This window comes from Chenopodium album, chromosome 13 (genome assembly GCF_948465745.1).
Source record: "Chenopodium album chromosome 13, dcCheAlbu1.1, whole genome shotgun sequence".
Lineage (NCBI taxonomy): Eukaryota > Viridiplantae > Streptophyta > Magnoliopsida > Caryophyllales > Amaranthaceae > Chenopodium > Chenopodium album.
The window spans coordinates 7,460,570-7,484,935 of record NC_137846.1 but is presented as its reverse complement, the minus strand read 5'-3'; the positions used below and the strand labels follow the sequence as shown (position 1 = coordinate 7,484,935).

Here is a 24,366-nt window from a genome sequence, read left to right as displayed (position 1 = left end):
GATGTTTTGTTTGATTTAGGAGAATGTCATAGAAAAGTGTAGAGAAGTTTTTATGTAAAATGAAAGTGACAAAAGAGGTGCTAAAAATTTGTGGCTTTTACATGTTCGACTTGTAACCTATTTTTGTCACATATATTAGTAGATTTTGTACATATATATAATCTGGATTATTATTGATAATTTTTGTTTGATCTCTATTATGAAATCAACGGTTTAGACTAATTTGTTTTTGATAATTGCTGATGGCTATCAAGCCTATCAAGATTAAGTTATACTCCAATTTGTATTTGTTTCGGGTGAAAATAATGAGACCTTCGAATAGGTCCTTTCTTGTGGGGTTGAAGACTGAACTCGGTCCAAGTGGTGACTGGGCCGAGGGCCGTAAACTGGACTCGGGGATTATGTCGAGGAAGGCCCCTTCGATGCCGAAGTCAATACAGTGTTTAGAGAGAGAAAGCTATACAAGAGTATTAGTTACTTGAGACTTGAAGTGAATGAATGTAGAGAGAGAGAGGATTGATGGTTTAATACCTTAGCATAATGGGAGAAATGGGCCTTGAGCCAATTAGGCTTTCACGTTGACTATCCTTTGACTTGATTTGCCATGAATTGAAGAGTTGAACCTTTGACCTTGGGCTTTATAATTGAATCATTTATGAAGTGGCCCAATTGGAGTAAATTGGACCCAAACAACACCTATTCTACAAGTAGTATTTTGTTTTGTGTTTTACGTGTTAGAACAGTCATATGGTTAATTATGAGATGTAAGAATAAGAAGAGCAATTCATTCAAAGATATTATGTACATTGTACATCTTATAACCATTAACAATACTCGTTGGCCTATATATAATGGCGATAACTAGATAATGGTAGCAGAAGAGCTAAGATCAATAATAAAATTAGAGTACGAAGAACATATTGATTAATTATACAAACAACATATTAATCTTAAGGAGGTTTTTGTTCAGATCACACACCTCCAGATATTAAATACATCATCCATTTAAATGGAGTATAAATTGAAGTGTTTATGGCCATACGAAATTGTTTGGGTGTCAAGAACTCAAGATGGCAATTTAACTGTGGGCCTCTTACCAAAACAGCCCACAAGGATATTAAGCCATATCTGGATATATTAAGGCCATCTCAAATAATGCCAAATCCATATTAAGGCCATCTCAAATAATGCCAAATCCATATTAATCATGTGTTTGTGAATGCCAAATCCAAGGAACAATGTTGTTTTGCCTACAAATAGCTAGAACATTTATGAGTAAGGCTTGTAAGGGTCTGTTCTGTCCGGCTTAATTTCAGTTTAGCTCTAATTTGTTCAGTTCAGTTCTTAATTTCTTTTACTCATAAACAATTCATTTCAGTTCAGCTTAGTCCCAATCAGTTTAGTTGTTTTCAGTAAATCGGAACAGACCCTAAGTATAGACTCTTACTTAATTACCTGGTATAGTCCATACCAAAATTCATTTTAGTTTATGTTTATACTGTCAATATTGATAAATATATTGTTGCTCTTGACTTTATATTGTTATCTTTTATTTTAAACCGTCATTATTTCTGCGAGATTTCTAATGGAGGAAGAGGGAAAGAATAAAGAGAGTATTTTTTTTTATTACACTGTTATTATTGATTTTATACTGTTTTCGTTCCTTGATATGATCCATACTTAGGGCCTATTTTGATTTACTAAATTGAACTGAACTGGTTGAAACTAAACTGAACTTAATATTTTAAGAGAGAGGAAATTAGAAACTGAATTAACCTAATTAAAACTGATCTAAATTAAACTGAAAATAAGCTAAAGAGAACAGGCCCTTTTTTTTTTTTGAAGAAAGAGAACAGGCCTTAATGGCACGCATCTATAATTACATCCAGCCTAAGGACATGGTAAGACAGTTAAAAAGAGACGTTCCCAATAAGAGAGAATATGTCATCACAAACATAAATAAATAAATAAAGGAAAAAAAAAAAGGAAGAGATTTTTCGTAATAAACAATTCATTCAACAAGAATCCTAGACCGTGCCGAGTTGCCGCCGCATACCCGCATCAACACGTACACGTCTTTACTTTTCTTTTTTTCCAAATCAAAGATAGAAAATACTCCACCTTTTTTTTTTTTTTTTTACACAAAATACTCCACCTTCAATGGCTTAAAAATCATGATTTTTTACAAATTAAACGTTACAAAATCACAAAAAATAAGAAAATATACTACACCGTAAACAACTTGGACAACTTTTTTATAGTCAAAGAGTCCGACAACACACTTTTAGGTTCGGAATAATATTAATAATAAACCCTAATTTCCCCCCCTTTCTTCCTTCTTCTTCCTCCACCACTCAAATTCATTTCTTATCTTCCTCCTTGACTCCTTCTATAAATTCCCAAACACCCTCTTATCTTTTCTTGCTCATTTCGTATTTCCCTCTTTCTTCTCTTTTCTGGTTATTTATTACAATATCTTCATCCCGGTTTTCTTCATCACAAATTAGTATCCAATTTGATTAAAAACATAATCAAATTTGATTCTTTGAATTTGCATTCACATTGTAATTTCAATCTATATTTATAATGGCAATCCCCTGCACACATTTCATATCCTCAGAAAAAGCAGCAATGGAAAACGGGTTTTTATTAGGTTCACCCAATTCAATCTCATCACCCCGGGTTTTAACCCAGGACGAATTGAAGAAAATCGCAGCGTACAAAGCAGTTGAGTATGTCGAATCGGGTATGGTAATCGGGTTAGGAACCGGGTCAACAGCAAAACACGCAGTTAGCAGAATTGGTGAATTGCTTCAACAAGGTAAACTTACTGGAATCATTGGAATTCCCACTTCAAAGATGACCCATGAACAAGCTGTTTCATGTGGTATCCCTTTATCAGATCTAAACTCATACCCAGTTATCGATCTCGCAATCGATGGAGCTGATGAAGTTGACCCATTCATGAATTTGGTTAAGGGTAGAGGTGGGTCCCTTTTAAGGGAGAAGATGATTGAGAGTGCTTGCAAGAAGTTCATATGTATTGTGGATGAAACAAAGATGGTTAAGCATTTGGGTGGAAGTGGGTTAGCTATGCCTGTTGAAGTTGTGCCCTTTTGTTGGAAATTCTCTGCTCAAAGGTTGAGAAATTTGTTTCAGGATTCTGGGTGTGTTGCAAAACTTAGGGTTTACCCTGAGAGTGGTGAGCCTTTTGTTACTGATAATGAAAACTATATTATTGATTTGTATTTTCAGAAGGATATTGGAGATCTTCATGTTGCAAGCGACGCGATTTTGAGGTTGCCTGGTGTTGTTGAGCATGGTATGTTTCTTAACATGGCAACTACTGTTATTGTGGCTAGTGAGCTTGGGATTACCATCAAGAATAAGTAGAATTTTAGTGTTGTTATATTTACTTTGATTTAGGTGAAATTTTGATGTTAAGTAGGATGATAGTATGAAGATTAGTCCTTTTTGTTATATGTTATATGAAAACTTTTTTTGAGTTTTCTTAGCATTAACTAATTTGATGGTATCACATTGTATTTTTGTTGGTATCGAAATTGATCAATGATTAGATGCTATCAGTTCTCACATATTGAGCATTTGGTAATTTATTAGTTGTTAACTGATGATGGATGTATTGCTTGTATATTATTTTGAATAAGTGGATTACAGAGGCCGTGTAAGTTGTGGCTAAGTTATCTATCGTTCAATGATTTTATCACCGATGGGTTGAATTTTAATTGGTGACGAATTGCTCAAAGATTTCGCCCTATCTCTCTAGATAGGGCTGTCAAGTGTCAACTTCGAAGGAGAACGATTAGGTGAACGAATCGTTCTCCTTCGCTTCTTCCTCGTTTATCAGTAGAACTTACTTCAACACAAGCAAATCTAATTATGCTGATTAATATGATTCCCTCTCTGGCAGTCTTTGCTTTGACAACCTCTTGGCAACTTTCAGTTGACTTGTGTCTTTTCAAGTTGTACCTTTGCAAGTTGCCTGTTGGGTTTGGAATTTTGGAATTACAGCTCACTGTAGGCATCTTTTTGCCCCATGAGCAAAATCAAATCTTCTTGATTCTTTAAGCTGCTACTAGCTTGGCATATATTCATTTCGATTGGTTGCTGCGTTTCGTTCTGTTCCAATGGTGGAAATTACTTTTGTCCAGGGAAGATTCATATACTGTGTAATTGTTGCTCTGGCTTTTGAATGGAAAAGCTAGAAAATGCTCTGTGTCAGCTCCTCTGTTATATATTCTTCTGAAGCAAGCTAAATGTGGCTGTGCTAAATTTATTCCCTACAATCGAAGTTAAATTCTCCAATATAACTCTGTTGCCCTGTTGGAGTGTTGGCACAAGTGTGTCTGATTTATACTCTGTTGCCCTGTTGGAGTGTTGGCACAATTGTGTGTGATTTATATTTCATCTGGTACTGCTGGCGAAATTTACTGCATGCCTAGATAAAAAATGTAGACACTACATTGTGGCTGGCTATGAAATTATGTCGAGGATTTGTATGATGAGAGGATGAGATGAGACTATGAAGTCCCTTGGCTAATTTGCTATGCTTGGTATTCATATTTGGACGAGATGTTACTTTTTTGCTTATGCATACAGGAAATCTTGAAAAATATAATTGTTGCTTGATAGCTGAGGCAATTTTCATTGCCGGTAGTAATTGCTCTTTGTTATTTTGATTTTGCAGATAATCTATTGGTCCAACCACTCTTACATACTTGTATAGCTGTATCTTTGTATATATGATATGTATCACAATGTCTGCATCAAAGGAGGCAAGACTATCAAATCTTGTCATCAAAATCATTTGATTTTATGATTATATACTACGTAACCTACCACCATATTAAAAAGGAAAACTGGAGTTGTGATTTCAATTTGATTAAGAAATAATATCAAACACTTAATTTAAACAGACACGCCTCTTGCATTAAGAGCATTGAGGCGCCACCAAGGCAATTGCTAAAGAACTTGTGCCTGATGTCCTCAGCCCTTTGACTGCCTACTGCTCTGAAACATTAGCCTTGAAGCGTATCCTCCCCAAAGCTCTTCATTGCAAGTATGACAGCGTAATAGCAGATACATAATTTGTATAATGGTGAACATACGAGCATGCTATTTGAAATTCCCCAATCCAAAGTACTGCAGACTTCCCAGTTTGGCTCATTTTAATTTCAGTAAAGGTTTACTAGAGATACAAGGTACAACTTTAAACTTTTCCACCTTACAGCACAAAGTTACATCTTGTCATCTTGATTTGGTGTTTGTTATTGTGAATACATTACTCTGCACCTTTTTGGAATTGGATCTATGTCCTAAACTATTGATATCATTCCCTTGAATTTATGTTCACTCATAACTGAATAACTGTAAGTGCCCTGTATAAACTATTTCAGATGAGATCTGTTTTTTCCTGACACTTGTACTTTGCCATGTAATGTTCCTAAATTCATGTTGCTTTTTGTAAATGAATATTAGCTTTCACTTGTTCTAGTTTTACTTTGCTCAGATATCTGCTTCCATTTCCTTGATGCTTCTACTTGGTATTATTCTTTCTCATGTTTCTGTTTCAAGATGTCTTAGTGTAGGTGTGAAGATTTTATTAGGTCTTTAGTCAAATTTATTTCGTACAATTGTAATTGTGAATTGAATTTGGAAGTACTTCGAAATGCTAATAGCCTTATAAATTTGTTATACTTCGTATTAATATGATATCAATCTGCTAAATCTCATTGTTTATATGCGTCTACTGCTAAGTATGGAAGATAATTCTGCACTGTATTCAAATCAAGCATTTCCTCTTCATGTGTCAATATTGATCCTGTACCTCTTAAGGGACCTTTAAATTGACTGCTTTTCCCCCTCCCCTAAGGGTAGCCGGAGGGGTGTTAAGGCCCCCCTTCAAGGTACGTAGTTTATAAATTCCAACTTATAGGATTTGTTCTGCATATTTGAATATGCACCATGTTTAACATTCCAAAAATCCAGTTAGTGGACATGATTGTTGATTGTACTTCCTGTGTTTGTGTACCTCAAGTTTGTATGCATGAACATCATATAACTGTAATGAGCCAGCTGAATGGAGGCTAAACATGCCTTGGACTGGTGATCCATGTTATTTTGAGCTATTAACAATCTATATATATTGAATTGTTCGAAACTTTTCTTCTTACTAAAATGCTTGCAGTAATTGATCAAATTGTCATGCTATCAAATGTAGCAAACATCGTTCCTGTCATGAGACTTAGAGAAGGTTCAAGTGACATCACAAAGTAGCGGACTTGTCTGTTCCTCTCTACATATCCAATGCAACAAAAGTTGAAAGGTTAGCAGCTATGACATGGTAGCATTATTGTGCAAATTTGTGTTGATGCTGATCTCGAAGCATTTACTCAGGCTTCCGTGCGCAGAATACAAGTTTTGCTAGGAAAAGACCTTGGAAGCTTGGACAATGGATGCAGCAAAGGTATAGTAATTGGAAATTGTTGATTTTCTATATGGTTCTTGACCTTTCTTTCCTTGCCCTGCCCTGTAAATACAATGTAAAGGCTCTTTTCTATCTCTTTCCAAGGGCAACCCCGTGAGAGAGACGATATTAGTATGCCATTTGAGCCATGTCCTTTTGCTTTAGGTTTGTTTATGGCTCATACCCAAGTTTGTCCCAACAGAGGCTATTGATCTCATGGAGGGATTATATATGTACCTGGAAAATTCACACTTTCAAATGGTTTGCAATTTATTCCCAAGGGAAAATATATTGTTAGCATTTAGCAATTGGTAAGACTTGCTTCCTAAAACTTAACTCTGTTGTAATTTCTAGCAAACCTTTTAAAAATCTTCAATCATTTGTGCTTGTGAATTTATAGAAACTCCTTTTTGTAGGAAATCTTTTGCAATCCAGTAAAAACCAAGGAAACATAGCTTTATGTTTTAGACTAAAGAAATGCACCACATATCACATATGTTGATTTCAGCAAGTTCGTGGTCAAAAGAAGCAGCTGGGAATTTGATATTTTTTGCATTTTCCATGCCAAGCTAGCCACAAAGTATACATATTGATTATTGAACACCTTATCAACTAACGTTGTTGGTCCCACATTTTAGTTTAGTAGCATACGTATCACAACATGATCTTAGGGATGTAATACTTTGAAATTTGAATGGGTGAGAATAGTTGAACATCGGAGCAACATGTAAGGATTTGATTCTTGTAAGGATTGGCTTTAATTTGGAATATTTGAGATGTAATCGTCTAATCGACCCTTGCATATGAGTGAACTACAAATTCTTAAATGGACCTGGTTCACACTAATTTATTGTGGACCACTAACATTAGAGAAACTATGGTTGTTTTATTAATAAAAAAAAAGGTCACTATAATAAAATGAAGGTCACTATGTTGAAAATAAAAGTCATTTTGGTAATATATAGGCTATAAGAGGTTAATTTTTTCAATGAAATATTTTATAAGGTCAATATAAATAGGAAAAGGTGACTATGTTAAAATTAGGGTTATAACGTCGTACTTCAAGTTCACAATAGTATTAAACGTTATACAACTTTTAATAAAGGTTACTATGTTAAAAACAAGGTTACTATGTTAAAAATAAGGGTCACTAATTTCAATATAATGTTAGTTCCGTGTGTATAAACCTCGGGTCCACAATAATATTATTGTAGACCAGGTCCACGCAAGTATTTCTGTGAGTGAACCTACGTAGTACATAAAATCCTCATACTCATAATGGATAAAAAGGATAATTATATACATACGTACAAAATATAATTGTTAACTCGTTATGCTGTGTGTGTAAATAAATTCAATGGCTAAAAAAAATACTGGAAAATTAGCGCATTAATTATTTGCAAATTGACAAGTAGTTCATATAATTAGTTATAAATGATTCGTTAATTTGACTACTTATGCGATCTTAACCACTCGATTAGCTCTATTTGTAAAGTAAACAATAAGAAAATGTGATTATGAAGAGGAATATCCAGCAGAAGGGCCATGAGACCTAAACTTTATGGAGAGCAAGAAAAATGAATCCACTGTATGAAAAGACTAAACATACAAGAATCTCAAGATTATTGCTAAAATAGGAATTGATAAAAGTATCTCAAAATAATTGCTGAATTTCTTGTACTATTTGGACCTCAATTTCTTGTACTATCATAACCTTATCCCAGCTCATCTTGCAAGATTTGACATGATTGAGCAAAATTATTACTTGTATGCAATATTGATGTCTTTCGTTCACTTCTCTCAATAATCATTCTTAGTTGAATATAATGAGAAATTCAATTATGATCAACTCGTATTATGATCTACTAATACTCTGTATTAATTTTCAAAGATTAATGTACGCTTGTTGTAACATGTATTCTTTTTAGGCGGTAAAGAGAGCTGTAATGATAATGATGTAGACAAAATTTGATTTTAAATTAAGTTTTGACTACTGCTCTCAAACTTTTACCAAGTTAATTGACGTTTATTGTCATAACAGTAAGATGATTGTACACTTTGATAACATGACTACATGAGTTAACACGTCTAGGTTGATGTGTTGGAGATCTAGAGCGCATGAGTTAACCGTTGCAAGTAAAATTTTGGATGTCATTAGTCATTACCATGTTCAAGCTTTACTCAAGCTAAAGCTCGAACATGAGTTGCTTGTATTGTAAACTTAACTAATCAAACTCTTGATATTGGTTCAAAATTATAATAACCATAAAAACATGACATAGAATCTGTTTTCATTGACTAAATTAAGCTGAACTGAACTAAATATTTTATGAGAAAAGAAAATTAAAAACTAAACTGAACTAAACTGAAAATAATCTGATGACAACAGGGCCATAATCCACACTTAGAAATTGGTGTGATCATAGCGAATTCCAAATCTATTCATCAAAATTGGGAAAGATAAAATTTGGAACCCCAAAAGAAACCGTTTAAAATATTTAGAAAGCAGACACAAGAAGACAGGATAATGTGGTAATCAAAATAATTGTGGCCTAATTCAATTTTTTACTAATTAATTCGACCAAAGTCATACTTGTGGAATCTACATGCACACCATGTGTCACTATTTCTCTTATTTCTTCCCTCTTTCTTGTTGATTTTTCGATTAATTAAACTAAAGAAGCAACTCCACGCATCTATGATTGGTCATATCCTTTGTAATTAATTAATAATATTACCATATTAATATTATAAATTCCATCAAAGCATTTCTTCTTCTAGCCACTTCTAAACTTAAAATAACCTACTCTTGATTAAGATTTTTTTTTTGGGGGGATATTTATAATAGAGTCGATATTTGATAATCCAAAAAAAAGGAATATAATTACAATATAAAATTTATTATAGTTGTGAATTATCACAATTCACTTTGTAGTTAAGTAGTCTTTGTTGACATTAAATTATACGTAGTACTTCGTAATCCTTGTACTCAATACTCAATATGAATTTGTTAGTATTTCTTAAATGGGTGTTATAACAAAACTTTAATAGAGAGATTAATAAGTAGGAACAATTTTTTTTAGACATATATGGAAGCTACTTGTACCATCTCCTTCAGTTTTCGTATGGATCTGCTTATTTTCTGCTTATTCTTTGGTAAACTGTTGTTCTCTTTGAATAAAAATAGGGATCTTATATCAACACTAATAAGTACTCCGTACTCGTGTTATAAATTATACAGAGTACTTCGTATAATAATACGGAATACTGAGTAATAATACTGTATTAATATGTACTTTTTTTTTTTTTTTTTTTTCTGAAAAGATATTTTCAAACTTACATAGGACCTACGCTAATGTTGTGGTAAATTTGAAATAAAGAAAGCCTATTATTACAGAGTATATGTACCTCATGCAAGATAATTAAAGTTTGCAAATCACAGAGTATAATTCTAAAATAGTACTACAGTATTTCCAATCAGTTTTTATTTGCTTCTTTAGTATGTTTTTCATTTTAACATTTCCTTTATTGGCATTAATAATATCTTGATTAGGGCCTATTCTGATTGACTGAACCGAACTGAGCTGAATATTTTATGAGAAAAGAAAATTAAGAACTGAAGTGAAAATAATCTGAAGAGAACAGACCTTAAGTGGTTAAGTCTAAAAACCTACTATGTATGATTATATACGATATGTCACATGTTCAATTCCCCCACCCAACCATTTGAAGTTTATATCAAACTAAGCTTGGTCTATTGGTAAGGATTTCACCTTCCAACCTTAAGGTTAGGGGTTGGTTCAATCGCCACTATTGTAGAGACACTTTGAGGGTGGGGATCCCCTTACCCTTTCCCCCTCACTCTCAAAGTGCCTGACCCGCGAACACCAGACCAAAAAAACCGTGAGCATCGAGATACGGTTAGGGTCCTTAAAAAAAATTATTTGAAGTTTATATTTACCGATTTTGGACATACTTTCTTTGCCATCTTTTTCTTTAACTTTTGGAACTATACTCACCTTTTCTATTTTTTCACTTCCCTTAAAAATCAAGCAAAATGCAAATATAGCAAATAAAAAAAAGACAATAGGAATATCAATAATGAAAATATTTATTTCACATTTCACTAATAATCTAACCATTACAAACTCAATACTCGACAGAGGTTGAACAATTCTAGAAAAAGAAAATTAACAAGGGACCTATTGAACAATTAAAAAGGAAGAAGCCTAAAAATTGACACTATTTGGTTAGAAAAATCACAAACAAGTAATAAACGACATCGTTTGAATGAATCAGCAACGAGGGGAGGTTCGCTTGGTTGCGGCGCTCCCTTTGGTAGCTGCACAACTTCGTGATCTTTTAGCAGCCGTTTGATCTGCGTTTAAGTCAAAGCACATCCCATCTCCACCACCCACCATTTCCACGAACATCTTTTGTAGATCTTCTAGACTCTCCGTCTGCCATTTTAGTATTACCATGCATTATTACTTATAAATATCCCTTGTCATTTTCATTCTAATTTTTCATTTATACCCTTTAATTATCTTCATATTTAATTTCAACCCCATTATAAATTATCAAAATTTCACTAAATTTCCACATTTGTAATATTTTGATGGCAAAAACTAATAAGCACTCCAGATTAAACACCAATCGATACGTAATTTTGACATACATTTCCAAATTAATATTATTTTAAGCTATATACTTGTATTAATTATGCCTGGGGCTGGGGCACTGATTATATTTTATTAACTAGTACTATCACATTTGCAGAATTACAAGTATAAAGCGTTAAAACGTATCAACTAAAAAAAACGGAAGAATACATTCAATTGACCCCTTTAACCTCTACGATGGTATTTACACAAGGAAAGATGAGGAAAAAATGAGAAATTACCTCGCCTCTAACATTATCCATCATTGAGAGCATCTCTTGCATAAAATCACAGAATCCCTGTTCCATATAATTACACCAAATTAATTTTTAAACAAAACTAAACGACGCCGTAATAGGCAAATGATCAACATGCAAAATTTCTAAATTCCACCAAAAAATTAAATGAAAAAGAATAAAAATACGAACTTGATCTTCTTCTTCCGTAGGATCATAAAATCCGGCATCATACATTGATCGCTTCCCCTGATCCGATAACACTACATAATTCCCCAAAAATAAAATTAACTCAAATCAAATTAAATTAATAAAAAAAATTAGTAAAATTATAATTAGTGAGAAAAACCTGAATAAGCTTCTTGAATTTGCTGAAACCGGCGTTTCGCTTCGGCCGAAACGGAGGGATTACTCGCCCACCTATCCGGATGCCATTTCTTCACAAACCCAAATTAAAATAAAAAAGTAAATTTAAAAAATTCGGCGAAAAATGTTTTCTATCAAAACAAATGGAGCCGAGAAAAGAGAGTATAAACATACAAGTGCAAGTTTCCGATAAGCGGAACGAATGTCAGACGGAGAAGCATCCTTACGAAGACCAAGAACAGAGTAATAGCAAGATCCATTACCACCGTTAGATCCTCCACCTCTCTCCATTTTTCACCAAGATCAAACGGCTGAGAAAATTAGAAATATAATTCCAAGGTGAGTCGACAAATAGAGGAATTTATATCATTATATACTGGGTTGAATCATGGAGAAAATTGTAATGGAAGAAAAAAGTGGAGAGAGAAAAATATCTGTGGAAAATAGAGGTGGGGATTTATATGGGAGTTTCTCTCTCTAACTCTCCGAAGAGGAGAGAGAGGGGGTGGGATTGAAGATGCTGACGATGGAGGAAAGTTCGAGAATTTCAGAATTGATAAAGTTAATTGAAGGAAGAGGGGGGCGGAGAAGATATTTTTGTTGTGTGAGTTTGGGATTGACCTTGGAGGTGGGTTTATTTACGATTCTTGCCATTTTACTTGCCACGTTGGAAATTGGAAAAATAAATTAATTTAGAGGTAGTGGAGTTGTCTGTTGTGCTGTGGTTAGGTCGCGTGTCTTAAACGATGTGTTTTGGGAAGTGTTGGAAGATTAAATTGCCTAAATTGGTGATTGTGTCATGGTGAGTGTTCTTTAGATTTTGTACAAAACTTAATGATTTGGTCATGTAGGACGAGTAGATGATTTGGTCATGTAGGACGAGTAGTTTGTTAGATTTGTAGTTTGGAATTTGTTGCTCATTTTTGTATTATCAAAAGATGATTCAATGTTTGCATATACTTGCACAAAATATAAACAAAATCAATCTTAAAAGTTGTGGATTACATCTTTGTTCACGATAAAAACAAATTTCGTCATCTTAAAAATTATATTTTGGGCTTGTTTTGTAAATGGCTTTTCATTGGCTTTTTAATTGGCTTTTGGCTTTTGACTTTTTAATTTGGTCAAACATCCAAAGTTTGTGTTTGGTAAATGGCTTTTTTAGCCAGCTGAAAAGCTGGCTTTTAAGCCAAAATGAAAAAACTACTTGGAGTAGCTTTTGACTTTTGGCTACCTAAGTTACTATTAATATCCAACAGCCAATTTTACTAAACATGTTTTTAGACTAATAAAAAGTCAAACATCCAACAAAAAAGCCAATACAAACAGTCAGTCCAGCCAATCACACCAACCGACAGCCAACAGTCAGAGCCAATTTCCAAACAAGGCCTTTGTATTACATTCATTTCAAATACATACACTCTAATTTGTTTGTATCTAAAGAAATGGAAAAGGAAAAAAGAGAAAAGATAACGAGGAGGACAATCTTTCTTGTTTGGATAATGATTTGTGAAAAAAATTTGTGTATACTTGGGTGTAAGAAACACACAAGGTTATTTTAATGCTCATTTAATGATTTTTTTTTTTATTATTTTGAAGAAAAGAGTTTTCATTATATTAAGGGTCTGTTCACATTTACTGAACTGATTTGAGCTAAACTGAACTGAAATTAAGCTGAAGTGAATTCAATCGTACATATTCAATGCTGACACTTATGTCCCATCTAGCAACTAGAATAATCATTAAAATGAACAATAATCTCTTTCAATTCAATCATCAAAATGAGCAAAAATATATCTTTTGGTACACCTTGCACTTTCCAATTTTATTAGATGTCAGGTTGGGGGAATTGAAGGAAGGGGAAGGAGAGGGAGGGATCCATTTTCTCTCTCTCTTTAGTTCGCATTATCCCTCCACAATAGGGGAATTTTGGAAGAAAATTATAGCTCACCTTTCCGAGGGAGCCCCCATCGATCTTCATGATAAACGATTTACGCTTATCTAAACGATTCATGATGTACACCTTATGTAATAGATTTACTCATAATTAGTAAAAAAAGTTGGACATTTATTTACAATATTACCACTAGATAATCAATTGTTGTTTATCATGAAAATCAACCTGTATTTTCTCCATCCCTCCTCTCCCTTTCTCTTCTATTCCTTTGAATCCTTTCCTCCTCTTTCCCTCCCCTTCCTTTCTTAACTCACTATCAATCGAGATCAACTGGTCAATACATGCTCTATTAATTGACTCAATGAGCTAAGCTTTTATTATCTGCCAAACTTCTTTATCTTCCATTTAATCATCTACTAAATTAGTCTTATACGTTACACGATTTTATGAGCGATACGTAGCATATTTTGAAAATCATAAATAATTAAATTTTCACTAGGGATATAATTTTCTTAGGTTCTTCCCGAATGTAGGAAAAATAAAAGCCTCAACGTATTGGGCCTTTACACCAAGAAAAAATGTGGTCACGTGCCCACACACGAGAGATCTACAAGATCCAACAATCTTTGCCCTAAATCAAAGAAATTACTAGGCGCCCTAAATTCAAATCTTTCATACGGAGTAACTTTCTTCATCTCCAAATTAATTTAATTTTTTCCAATCAAATTTCTCCCCCGTTTCATTCACATGTTTAATCTCAGAGAAGCAATCCTCAATCGATTGCATCTCAATTCAATTTCACAACAATGCAAATTAGGGTTTACAAACATAAATTACGCAATTTCTCTTTTCGATCAAATGCTATCGTTGGATCCTTTACCTTCTGCAATGGATTTCAATCATCTTTTCATCGCCATCTCTAAAATGAGACCTCAAAAGCATCATTCCGTCGTCATTTCTCTCTCAAGGCAGTTGGAATTATCTGGGTTTCGACCCAATAAGAATTCACTGGGTATTCTTACAAATTGCTACTGTCATTTGGGTCGGGTCGATTTCGGGTTTTCGCTACTCGGTAAGCGTATTAAGCTTGGGTATGAGCCTGATATTGTGATATATACTACCCTGATCAATGGCCTTATTGATGAAAATTGTAATAATGTTGATAAAGCTGTTAAATTATTGGATAAAATTGTGAAATTTGGGATTCAACCTAATGTTGTTACTTATGGTGTTATTGTTAAAGGACTTTGTAGGAAAGGAAATAATGTGGGTGCTATTAATTTTCTCAGGAAAATGCAATCTGAGGGGGTTTGTAAGCCTGATGTTGTCATATATAGTACTATCATTGATGGTCTTTGTAAAGATAATATGATGTCTCAAGCTATTGAATTGTTTGATGAGATGCAAAGAGAAGGGATTTCGCCGAATGTTGTCACTTATAGTGCTTTAGTTCAAGGGTGTTGTATTGAGGAAAAATGATAGAATACCCGAGAATTGTATTTGTTTGCGGCCTTAAGGGCATTGGAAACACAATTGAGTAATGTTTGATTTAGATGTTGGAGCATAGGTTTCAATGGGATTGAAGTGAGGGCAATATTGTTTTTGCTAAGAAGTGGATCACCGATCACGTGTTAGACGTCTTGTTGATGCTTGGGATGTTGGAGCTTTACTTGATTAGCTGGAATCTATTTGTGTGGAAAAATGCCCCAGGAATCGCTGGCAAATTGGTAATAGATTCAGCGACCAAGGAGGAAGGTTGCAGAGCTGGTTATGAGATTTTTAGACAATGTGTGATGGATATTGCAAGAGGGTAAACACCTTGTATGGGGCTCTTGTGCAGTTCAGAGAATGCTTTATAAAGGTTAGACATTTATCATTGTTACATTTAGTTTTAGTCTCTAAACCAGATCCTGTATGCTTACTCGAAAACTTCATTTATGATTCCATATTTCTAATTAGATGAGTTATGTGGAAATGCACAACCTTATAGAGCAGTTTTATTTGGAATGTCAGGGGTGAAAGGGTGATGGAGAATGCTCAAGCAGTTCACCTGTATTGTTGTTCACAATATCCTAGTTATGGATTTTGACTGATTGTTTATTGAAAGAAGCTGCAGCTGTCAAACGTTCCCTTGATCTCCTACTGAAAGGTTTGCTACTAAATTTAGAACTTGCTGAGTGTTTGTAATGAATAAAAGGATTAGAGAAAATGTTGCTTGCCTTTGTTTGCTGCAGTGATGGCATCTTAAATACTGTTATGAGTTATGACATATGAGATGATTTTTTTTCCTCATTGTGGACAAAACAATGATTATGAAATATGATTGAATGGTGTTAACTGTTAAGGATTCTGGATATGTTTTAGTCACTGTATTGATCCTTAATTTAAGTTTTGCGATCTTTGAAGTTAGTCATTTAATAGAATTGCTGAAGAATGTCATAACTTAATGCCTTAATTTGATTTTAGGGTGATAGATAGTTTGCCAGTCTTTGGTATTAAATTTTGGGATCCTTTGGGAAATGCCAAAGGTGTTATTGTTTTTTCTACTGTGTTATGCACTTATTATATAGTTGCAAACCATCTAAACTTCACCATCTGTTAATGTTGTCCCGTTGTTTTCGCTTGAGGTTATTTTAACAAGTACCAAACAGTCTTATAGAAGATTGTCCACATGGTTAGATTGCAACCAACCCCTATCACAACATCCCATTTTGAAAAGATGTTTATAATTGATAGCTTTGAAAAGATGGAACAGGAATCAACTCTTTAAAATTTCTACACCAATTTCAAAGTCCCTCTCCAATAGTTATTTATGTGAGAAACCACGTTCTGCCTTTTGCTGAGTTAGTATAAATATTAATGTTGAAAAAGGCCACTTGTTGCTCTGCTTTATAACCTTTTTTGTATTGTCTGCGTGGGGCCTCCTTGTGACTTCATAATTTACCATGTCTATTGAAGTTCAAGGGTGATGGAAACAATTACCAACAAGATCCTGGTCCTAGCTGCTTCCCCTTGTTGACCAGTTAAAATGATACATATTTTTTGAACTTCTCTTCAAGTAGAGTAGGTGGATTCACTGGACTAGCCCAAGCAATTTTTAAAGAGAAGGCATTTCTGCAGCATAGTTTTGCATAACAACGAGATTTGAGAGGTGACTTGCTGCAGCTTGATCAGCTCTTCTGATTACTATACTGACTGAATTTCTACTAGTTGCAAGATATCTTGTGCACGATGAATTTTTTTGTGTCTTTATTGGAGATGTTTGCCAATAGGAGTTTTAAGGGGAAACTAGCTGTTCCAGATTAGCTGGGAAGCGGAGAATTTACCATGTAAGTATCCAAACTCCAAAATAACCTTCCTCTTTTTCTAGGATTAGCCATATAGGACAATTGTCATGTTTTACAACTGAACATGATGCTTTTTCTCCTAAATGCTCAAAGCTCTTATGTAGTGATTATCCAAACTCATTTCCCTTTGCATCAACCACACATTGCAGTTGTTAAGCCATCATATGAGTAGATAGTGAAATTAATAGGGTGCAGTTGAGTGAACTCTGGAGAAACATCTGTCAGTCATACATCTTTGCTGTTTGGGCTAGGATATGAGATTCACACTTGGGCTTGGGTATCAGAGTCATTAACTCAATTATGAGTGTCCTTAGTTATATTTGTTTTTTAAATGGTGGTTAGTAATCTCTCCTTTTTGTATGAAGTTGAAGCGTGCGCATACATATTCATTTGGAGTGTCAACTGTCAAGTATCAAGCATGAATACTTCTAAGTGATACATTAGGTGTTCCTTTCGATATGAGGACCTCCTACTTGTGTTTTTTCCTTATCTTTGTATCTAAAAAAAGTATCAAGCATAGATAATTGAATTGGCATGAAGATTTCATGCAGTTTAACCGAACATCGCTTAATTGATTGCTATTGGAGCTAACTGCATCATCACCAGGTAGCAACCTGAAAGTTTTCTCATCTATCCCACATTTGCATTACCAAATCCTGCCATCATAATCTTTCTTTTAATTGAATAGGAATGTACTGTAGAAATTGACAGACATTCAATATTGCATGTCAAGTAGCTATTCTGAACTACTACTTTCTCTCAATGGTTTGATGTATTTTGTTGAATTTGCCTTCAACTTAAACATGAGGTTTATTTTGAAGGTTGAAAAATTCATGAACCCTTTCAATCTTTGTCATTTGTTCTGTTGTTCAAGATCACCAAGTCATCCAAATCAATTTTATTGTGATTTTCATCTTGTCGAATGTTGAGTCTGAAATTTCCAGAATATATGTTTTGTGGAATAAGTATCTTTATTTATTTTTGTACGACGTATTTCTGCAAAGTCTGCTGCATGCAATGCAATAACTTTATATTGAGGTGAATATCTTGCTTCTTTTTTTAACAGGATATTTAAAGGGAAGCAAGTGATTTGAAATTTTTCTCCAGTTTTGTGGAGGTAAGAAATCCCTTTTCTTGCAAGTGGAGTACAATTGTTGTGCTAAATTAAGGTAAGTGTAGATATAGTCACACGTATGATGTGTATATTTTATATTGTTGATCGGGAAGAAAGAGGAAAGTGTAGTCGAAATCAACAGAGTTATTCTTCTATTTTGAGAAGATGAATCCTATGAAGTTAGAAAGAGAAGATCAGTGATGATGATTTATATCAGTGATGCTTTAAAAAGAATGGGCAATACTAACTGAATGCTCGAGGAAGAGTATGGAACAAGGTTATGAGACATGATGAGTCTTTGATGTATGCCTAGTGCATTGTAACTTTAATTTTACAGTTATGTTTTGTAACTAGTTATGGAGGAATAAAATGTTCATTACATAATTTGAATTTTGAAATGAAATTAAGAATTTTTTGCTCTTTTGAGCTTTTGACAAATGAATTAAGTCAAATTTGGCACACATGTTATTCATTAAAATAAATTAGAAATGGCAAAAATTGACATAACACGAGAACAAGAGACAAATCGGATACAAAGAAGTTAGGTTAGTGTTTAGGGTTTACGACATGTTTAATTAAACTAGTCAACAATATGTGACACATTTAGTCAAATAGGTTGTGTTATTGTTGAAATTCCCTATGAAAACTAACAACTGGACAACTTAAGAAAAAAAAACTTTAATTTATGAAAATAATGATATATATTGTGGTTGAGGCCAATACTTTTGTTTTTTTTTTTTGAGGAAAAGTTACTAATACTTATTTGTACACGAGACAAATACTTTTGCATATAAAACAACATAAATTGGACATGTAAAAAACGGGTTAGTTTTAATATAAAAAAAAAAAAAAAACGGATTAGTGTCGAGAATTATTTTTAAGTTTAATACTTTAATTAAACAAGTGAACCCGAGTTATATGATATGCTTATTGAATGAATTGGGTTAGTGTCGAGCTTCTCTAATTGTTTACATTTGAACACGAGACAAATACTCCGTACAACCGTACATGTTTGCAAGCTTTTAAAAAACTGTGAGCCACGTGACTACGTAGTACTTTAGAAGTTTAGAGAGTAAGAGAGGTCATAGCGAATAGCATGCGATACGAACAGAGGGAAGTTTGGCAGTGGCAAGATGAAGATGAAGATGAAGATGAAGATGAAGATTAAGGTCGCTGGTTTTGGTACTCTTCTTCGCCCTTCGTCTCCTTTTCATTCCTTTTTCCTACTTTCTCATTTTCGATTTCATTCTTATTTATATCGTGCTGTTGATGTTGATTTTGATGATCCCAAATTGTTTGTCAATTTTGTAAGACAACAATCTAAATTAGGGTTTACTACTGTTGAACATCCCCTTTCCCTCTTTCATCGTATGAAATCCATGCGCCCCCTTCCTTCTATCATTGATTTCAATCAACTGTTTACAGCCATTTGTAAGATTAAACACCATCATTGATAGTCTCTGTAAAGACCAGTTATTGCCTCAGGCTCTCCATCTTAATTCGAGGTATGTGCACTTTGATGGTTGAAGATGACTGCAAACCTGATGTACTTACTTACAACAGCTTAATCAATGGCTATTGCAAGGCTAAAAACATAGACAGAGCTCTTGGTCTCCTCCAGGAGATGATTTTTATAGAAGTAAATCCCGATGTTATCACATACAACACTCTTATAGATGCCATGTCCAAGGACAATCAGCTCGAGCTTGCACACCAATTTTTCAAGGAAATGGAAGCTCATGGACTAAAACCAGATGTAATCACTTGGAGCTCATTGCTTGATGGCATGTGTAGGAATGCACAAATTGATGAGGCGATTGCAACAGTGAAGGAAATGGAGAGCACTGGAGTGGCTCCTGATATTATTACATACCGTATCCTAATGGATGGTTTGTGCAAAGCTAGGCGCCTTAGAGAAGCGATGGGCATCTTCTCCTTTCTCACAGCTAAAGGGCTGCATGATGTGCGTGCTTACACCATAATGATAGAAGGGTTTTGTAAAGAAGGGTTGCTAGCTAAAGCCGATGAATTATTGAAGAATATGGAGGACAATAAATGCTTTCCAAATGAATGCACCTTCAATACAATTATTAGAGGATTTATAGATGGAAAGGATGTTAGGAGAGCTTTAGAGCTTGTCAGCTTAATGAGAATCAAAGAGTTTGCTGCTGATAATCACACAATATCATCATTGGTGAGCTTACTCACTGATCCAAATATTGGTGATGCAGACAAGGTTTTGCTGAAAAAGTTTTTTGAGAACCGAGTGAGCGATAGTTAGAAGTGAAGGTGGAAGGAGGAATGACTGAAGAATATATGATGTGTGACAGAGATGTGTATACAGATATCGTGAGTGAACTTGTGAATCAGTAAGTCATATCTTTAAATCTTTAATGTGTTTGATGGTTTTCAGGCAAAAACCTTAATGCCTGTGTTGGAAATTGGAATATACATGTATGAAGCAAATGCAGATTAAGCTGTTAATTTTGTATATTACTGTGTTTGCTTTTGATTTGCCAGGGAGTTGCATTTGTTTCCTTTTTTATTACAATTGTATTTAATGGAACCAGAGCTCAACTTTAGCAATGTTTTGATCCATTCACTAGAGATACGTAATTTGAATTTCCTCAGACGTGTTTTAGTTTTCTGTAGAATCACAAGCCATTGAAATCACTGTCATTTTAATATGATTTTGCTTCTTCAGGGCACTAGGAGCTGAACTGTACCCACATTTTGGTCACATCATAGTTTTAAGCCCAGAATCAAATCATTTTAATCTGCTGTCTTTTGTTTATTTCTCCTCTGTTTTTTCATTCTGGACAAAAAGAAAAGAATCAAATTTGGTGAAAAATATCAGGTTAAGAGATCAATTGGAGCTATAAAAGCTGCGATTTCAGATTGATCCAATCAGCCTGATTCACTTTTCATACGAAACACACCTGGATGTGAAAATAAAATTTATACAGTAAGAATGAACACCAGCAAAGTTCATCATACAACATGTCGCCCAATCTCATTGGATCTTTATATAGCTAAGCCTGTAGATTCTTGCCACAAGTTTTGAGTTCGAGACAGAAAACACATGAGCCAGGAGAAAAAAGATAATAAGCAACTGAGATAATATGCAATATGCCTGGAAAAAAATGGTGTCATTGAAGCTTTCGCTTCTTTTTAGGGGCATTTGCATCTTGCTGAACTGAAATCATGAACATAGTAGCAGCTTTGGTCATATAGAATACGGATATTAGCTTCCTGGTAACATTGCTCCTTTCCTCTTGCAGTGGAGTGGTGACTGGAGTCTCTTGCATTATCATTCTCAACAAATCCATATTTTCTGGAGTTTGTAATAATGCTTCCAGTTTCTCGTCATCTTCATTTAGTGATAAACTAACCTTAGAACCTGGAAAATAGACATTCCCATGCACCACTAGTTTAACAATGCAAAATTGAACCCAAAAATATTTGGGTATAAAAAATGTACTCGCAGAACTATATTACTTCAAACAAGCAAATGAAGCCATATTTTTACCATGATTTTGGAAATACCCGCCTTGTGCTATTATTTGTTCATACCCTTGACAGGTTTGATTTGCTGCTGCAGCATCATGATAAACATTTGAGGGTGGAATACTGCCCATTGAAAGACTGCTTGCATTTAGACTATGCCTGAATCCACTTACATTACAAGTCCAACTTGGTGGTGGTTGCAGTGGTAGCTGTTGAATAATTGATAGGTTTGTGAGCTCTTGATCAAAGTTTTGATGGGTAGGGGTTTTTAATTTTGGAAGCCCGCTTTGTTTTGCATTCCTTAATTTAGCGCCTGAACAAAGAACAATGAAGGAAATGGAAAAAAGCTAAATGCAAAGCACTTCTTTAAAGTTGCATATAAGATGAACACTACACTTACTTTTTAGGCGGTGTTCTTTAACCCTAATTGCTTCGCTTACTGCTGCCATTACTACCACTCCAGGGGGAAGCCCTTTTACAATTTTAGCTCCTAGTCTATATTTTTCACTTCTCGTTGATTTCGAGTTATCAGTGAAAGCAATATGACTGACACTAGCAACCCCTCTGCTCATTTTAATCTCGCAATTTCCCTTCAGCAATGATCCTTTGTTCTTCCTTGGAGGAGTGATATTTTTAGTGTACTCCTCCTCTGTTAAATCATTTCTACCTTCGACATCAAAGTCACCATCAAGAACATCAATCTTAATCTTCAGAGAAGATTCAGGGCCAAAATCTACTCTGTTGTCAGACTCATCAAGCAACTCCACTTCAAGCATAACGTCCTGATCTTCTATTTTGGTCATGGTAAAGAGTGTAGCAGGTAAATCACCCTTAAATTGCAATTTCAAGCACCTTAGTGCAGATGGCTTAGCCTGTTGAGGCAACATGCTGCGACAACAGTCAACAGTTAACAGTTAAACTATCAAAAATTGTTGTAGGTGGATGATAAAGAGGAGAATTTAGATTCGTTCATGATCATAAAATCTTGCACCAAGCCTTACTCCAAAAGTCAGGTCTATAAAGAGTAAGAACCCTGGTGTGGTATTTGGCTGTTACAAACAACTACAAAACCTTTCTCACACTGCTAGAGATCTACTTTTAAAGAGTAAGAATATGAGACAATTACTTTGGATGGCGGCGCCATTAATAATAGTACAAAGTACAAACCAAAAGGGGCAAGATCATATGCTTTGATATAATTAGCATAATCTCTCTTCTGGGTAAAGATATTCATCACTGTTTTTAGTCAACCAATGAAGTCAATGATCTTTTATTAGACGTTTCCAAATATTTATAGTTGAATGTATGAACATCTCACTTTACAAGATCTATGCAAATCAGACACAACCCATAACTACAAATAAGCATAACAAAAAATCACAGACAACCAAGTTATACCTTGAATTAGGAGGCAGGACACATTGTTGTAATAAGGGCAGAAGCGGTCCGAGAACTCGATTCACAGCCTTTTCAACCTGATGACATTTAACAATTACCCAATATGTAAACAATCCTTCCCCAAATAGTCTAATCATTCTAAACAACAGGGTACTACGTAGAAAAACCCCTTTTACAAAAAATTTAATAATTCGAATCAGAAGTATGATTGAGTAAAAGAATAACATACAATGACATTAAAATTCTAAAAAACCCATCAAAAAAGAAAAAGGAATGCTAAAATTAATTACCTCTTCCCCAATTGCAGGCTTAAGGTGGGCCATTAAATCTTGCATCCATTTCATTTCCCCTAAATTAGTAACACCTTTACACCAACATTCCCTAAAAGTTATAAAACTCTCATTAGAGGATGCTAATTGCTAATCAACTCATAAACAATCAAACCCAGATGAAACTACTTACTCAGGAGGCTTGGATTGTTCATTGGGTTGTTGATCACCAATGAATCTTCTAGAATCCATTGAATTTCTTGTACCCAAAATTGGAATTACCAATTAAATAAAAAAGAGAGTTTTTTAGGAGAGAGAAAGAGAGAAATAAGAAGTTGTGAATACCAAGCACTGAAGCACTGCAGCATTGCCTATCTTTTTATAAGGAAAAGATTGAAATTTCATGGAAATGTTGATATTTCATGTTAAACTTGAAAAATTAAGGAGGTTGTTAAATATCGTCCTCGATTATCTAACTAACGCCCGCAAAATATAGTAAAATACTTACCTTTTTTTATCAAAAAAAATTACCCCCTCAAACAAAAATTACCCTCACTCCTTATTCACTCTCTTAATTCCTATTCTCTCTCTAAACAACAACCACCACCACCACCACCTCTTCATACTACCCACCACTATCACCACATCCACCACCACCACCACCACACCAGTAGGTCGCCGATCTACACAGCGGTAATGCCGAGAAAGGACAAAGGGAAGTCAGTCGCCGGCGGAGAAGAGGTTTGTTTTTTTTATTTTCTGGAATTGCAGTAAACGCTTAGATTTTTCGCACGTCCTAGGCTGAAACGCCTAGTTCGTGCGAACAACCGTGTGGTTGTACGAAAAATCTGGGCGGTTGAGGTGAAACGCCTAGATTTTTCGTACAACCACACGGTTGTTCGCACGAACTAGGCGTTTCAGCCTAGGATGTGCGAAAAATCTAGGCGTTTTCCTGGTTTTTTTTTTTTTTTTTTTTTTTAAAAAAAATTCGTTTTTTTTTCGGTATAGGGTTTCAATTGCTTGGCTTTCAATTTTCGTTGTTGTTTATTATTATTAAGAACTGATTGGAAATTGGAAATTAAAT

The 24,366-nt window shown here is 34.5% G+C and overlaps 2 protein-coding genes, 1 long non-coding RNA gene and 1 pseudogene across 3 annotated transcripts; 2 read left to right on the top strand and 2 right to left on the bottom strand.

The window, feature by feature from the left end:
• The first annotated feature begins 2,404 nt into the window (after positions 1–2,404).
• Positions 2,405–3,495, top strand: LOC145574475 (putative ribose-5-phosphate isomerase 2 pseudogene; annotated as a pseudogene).
• A 7,085-nt stretch (positions 3,496–10,580) lies between these two features.
• LOC145576162 (uncharacterized) lies at positions 10,581–12,300 on the bottom strand. Its single transcript, XM_081633945.1, has 5 exons — positions 11,925–12,300; positions 11,734–11,821; positions 11,577–11,647; positions 11,391–11,447; positions 10,581–10,947 (listed from the first exon to the last, which is right to left on the bottom strand). Exons 1-5 carry the CDS (start codon positions 12,039–12,041, stop codon positions 10,783–10,785), a joined length of 498 nt encoding a protein of 165 aa, XP_081490071.1. The 5' UTR covers positions 12,042–12,300; the 3' UTR covers positions 10,581–10,782.
• A 2,078-nt stretch (positions 12,301–14,378) lies between these two features.
• On the top strand, positions 14,379–18,461 carry LOC145576161 (uncharacterized). The gene is made up of 3 exons (XR_014098335.1): positions 14,379–15,508; positions 15,661–15,796; positions 18,061–18,461. It is a non-coding gene; the product is annotated as an uncharacterized LOC145576161 (long non-coding RNA).
• Positions 18,462–21,052: 2,591 nt separating this feature from the next.
• On the bottom strand, positions 21,053–23,614 carry LOC145574473 (uncharacterized). The gene is made up of 6 exons (XM_081632269.1): positions 23,476–23,614; positions 23,304–23,394; positions 23,014–23,090; positions 22,016–22,503; positions 21,638–21,928; positions 21,053–21,508 (listed from the first exon to the last, which is right to left on the bottom strand). Exons 1-6 carry the CDS (start codon positions 23,532–23,534, stop codon positions 21,258–21,260), a joined length of 1,257 nt encoding a protein of 418 aa, XP_081488395.1. The 5' UTR covers positions 23,535–23,614; the 3' UTR covers positions 21,053–21,257.
• Positions 23,615–24,366: the final 752 nt, after the last annotated feature.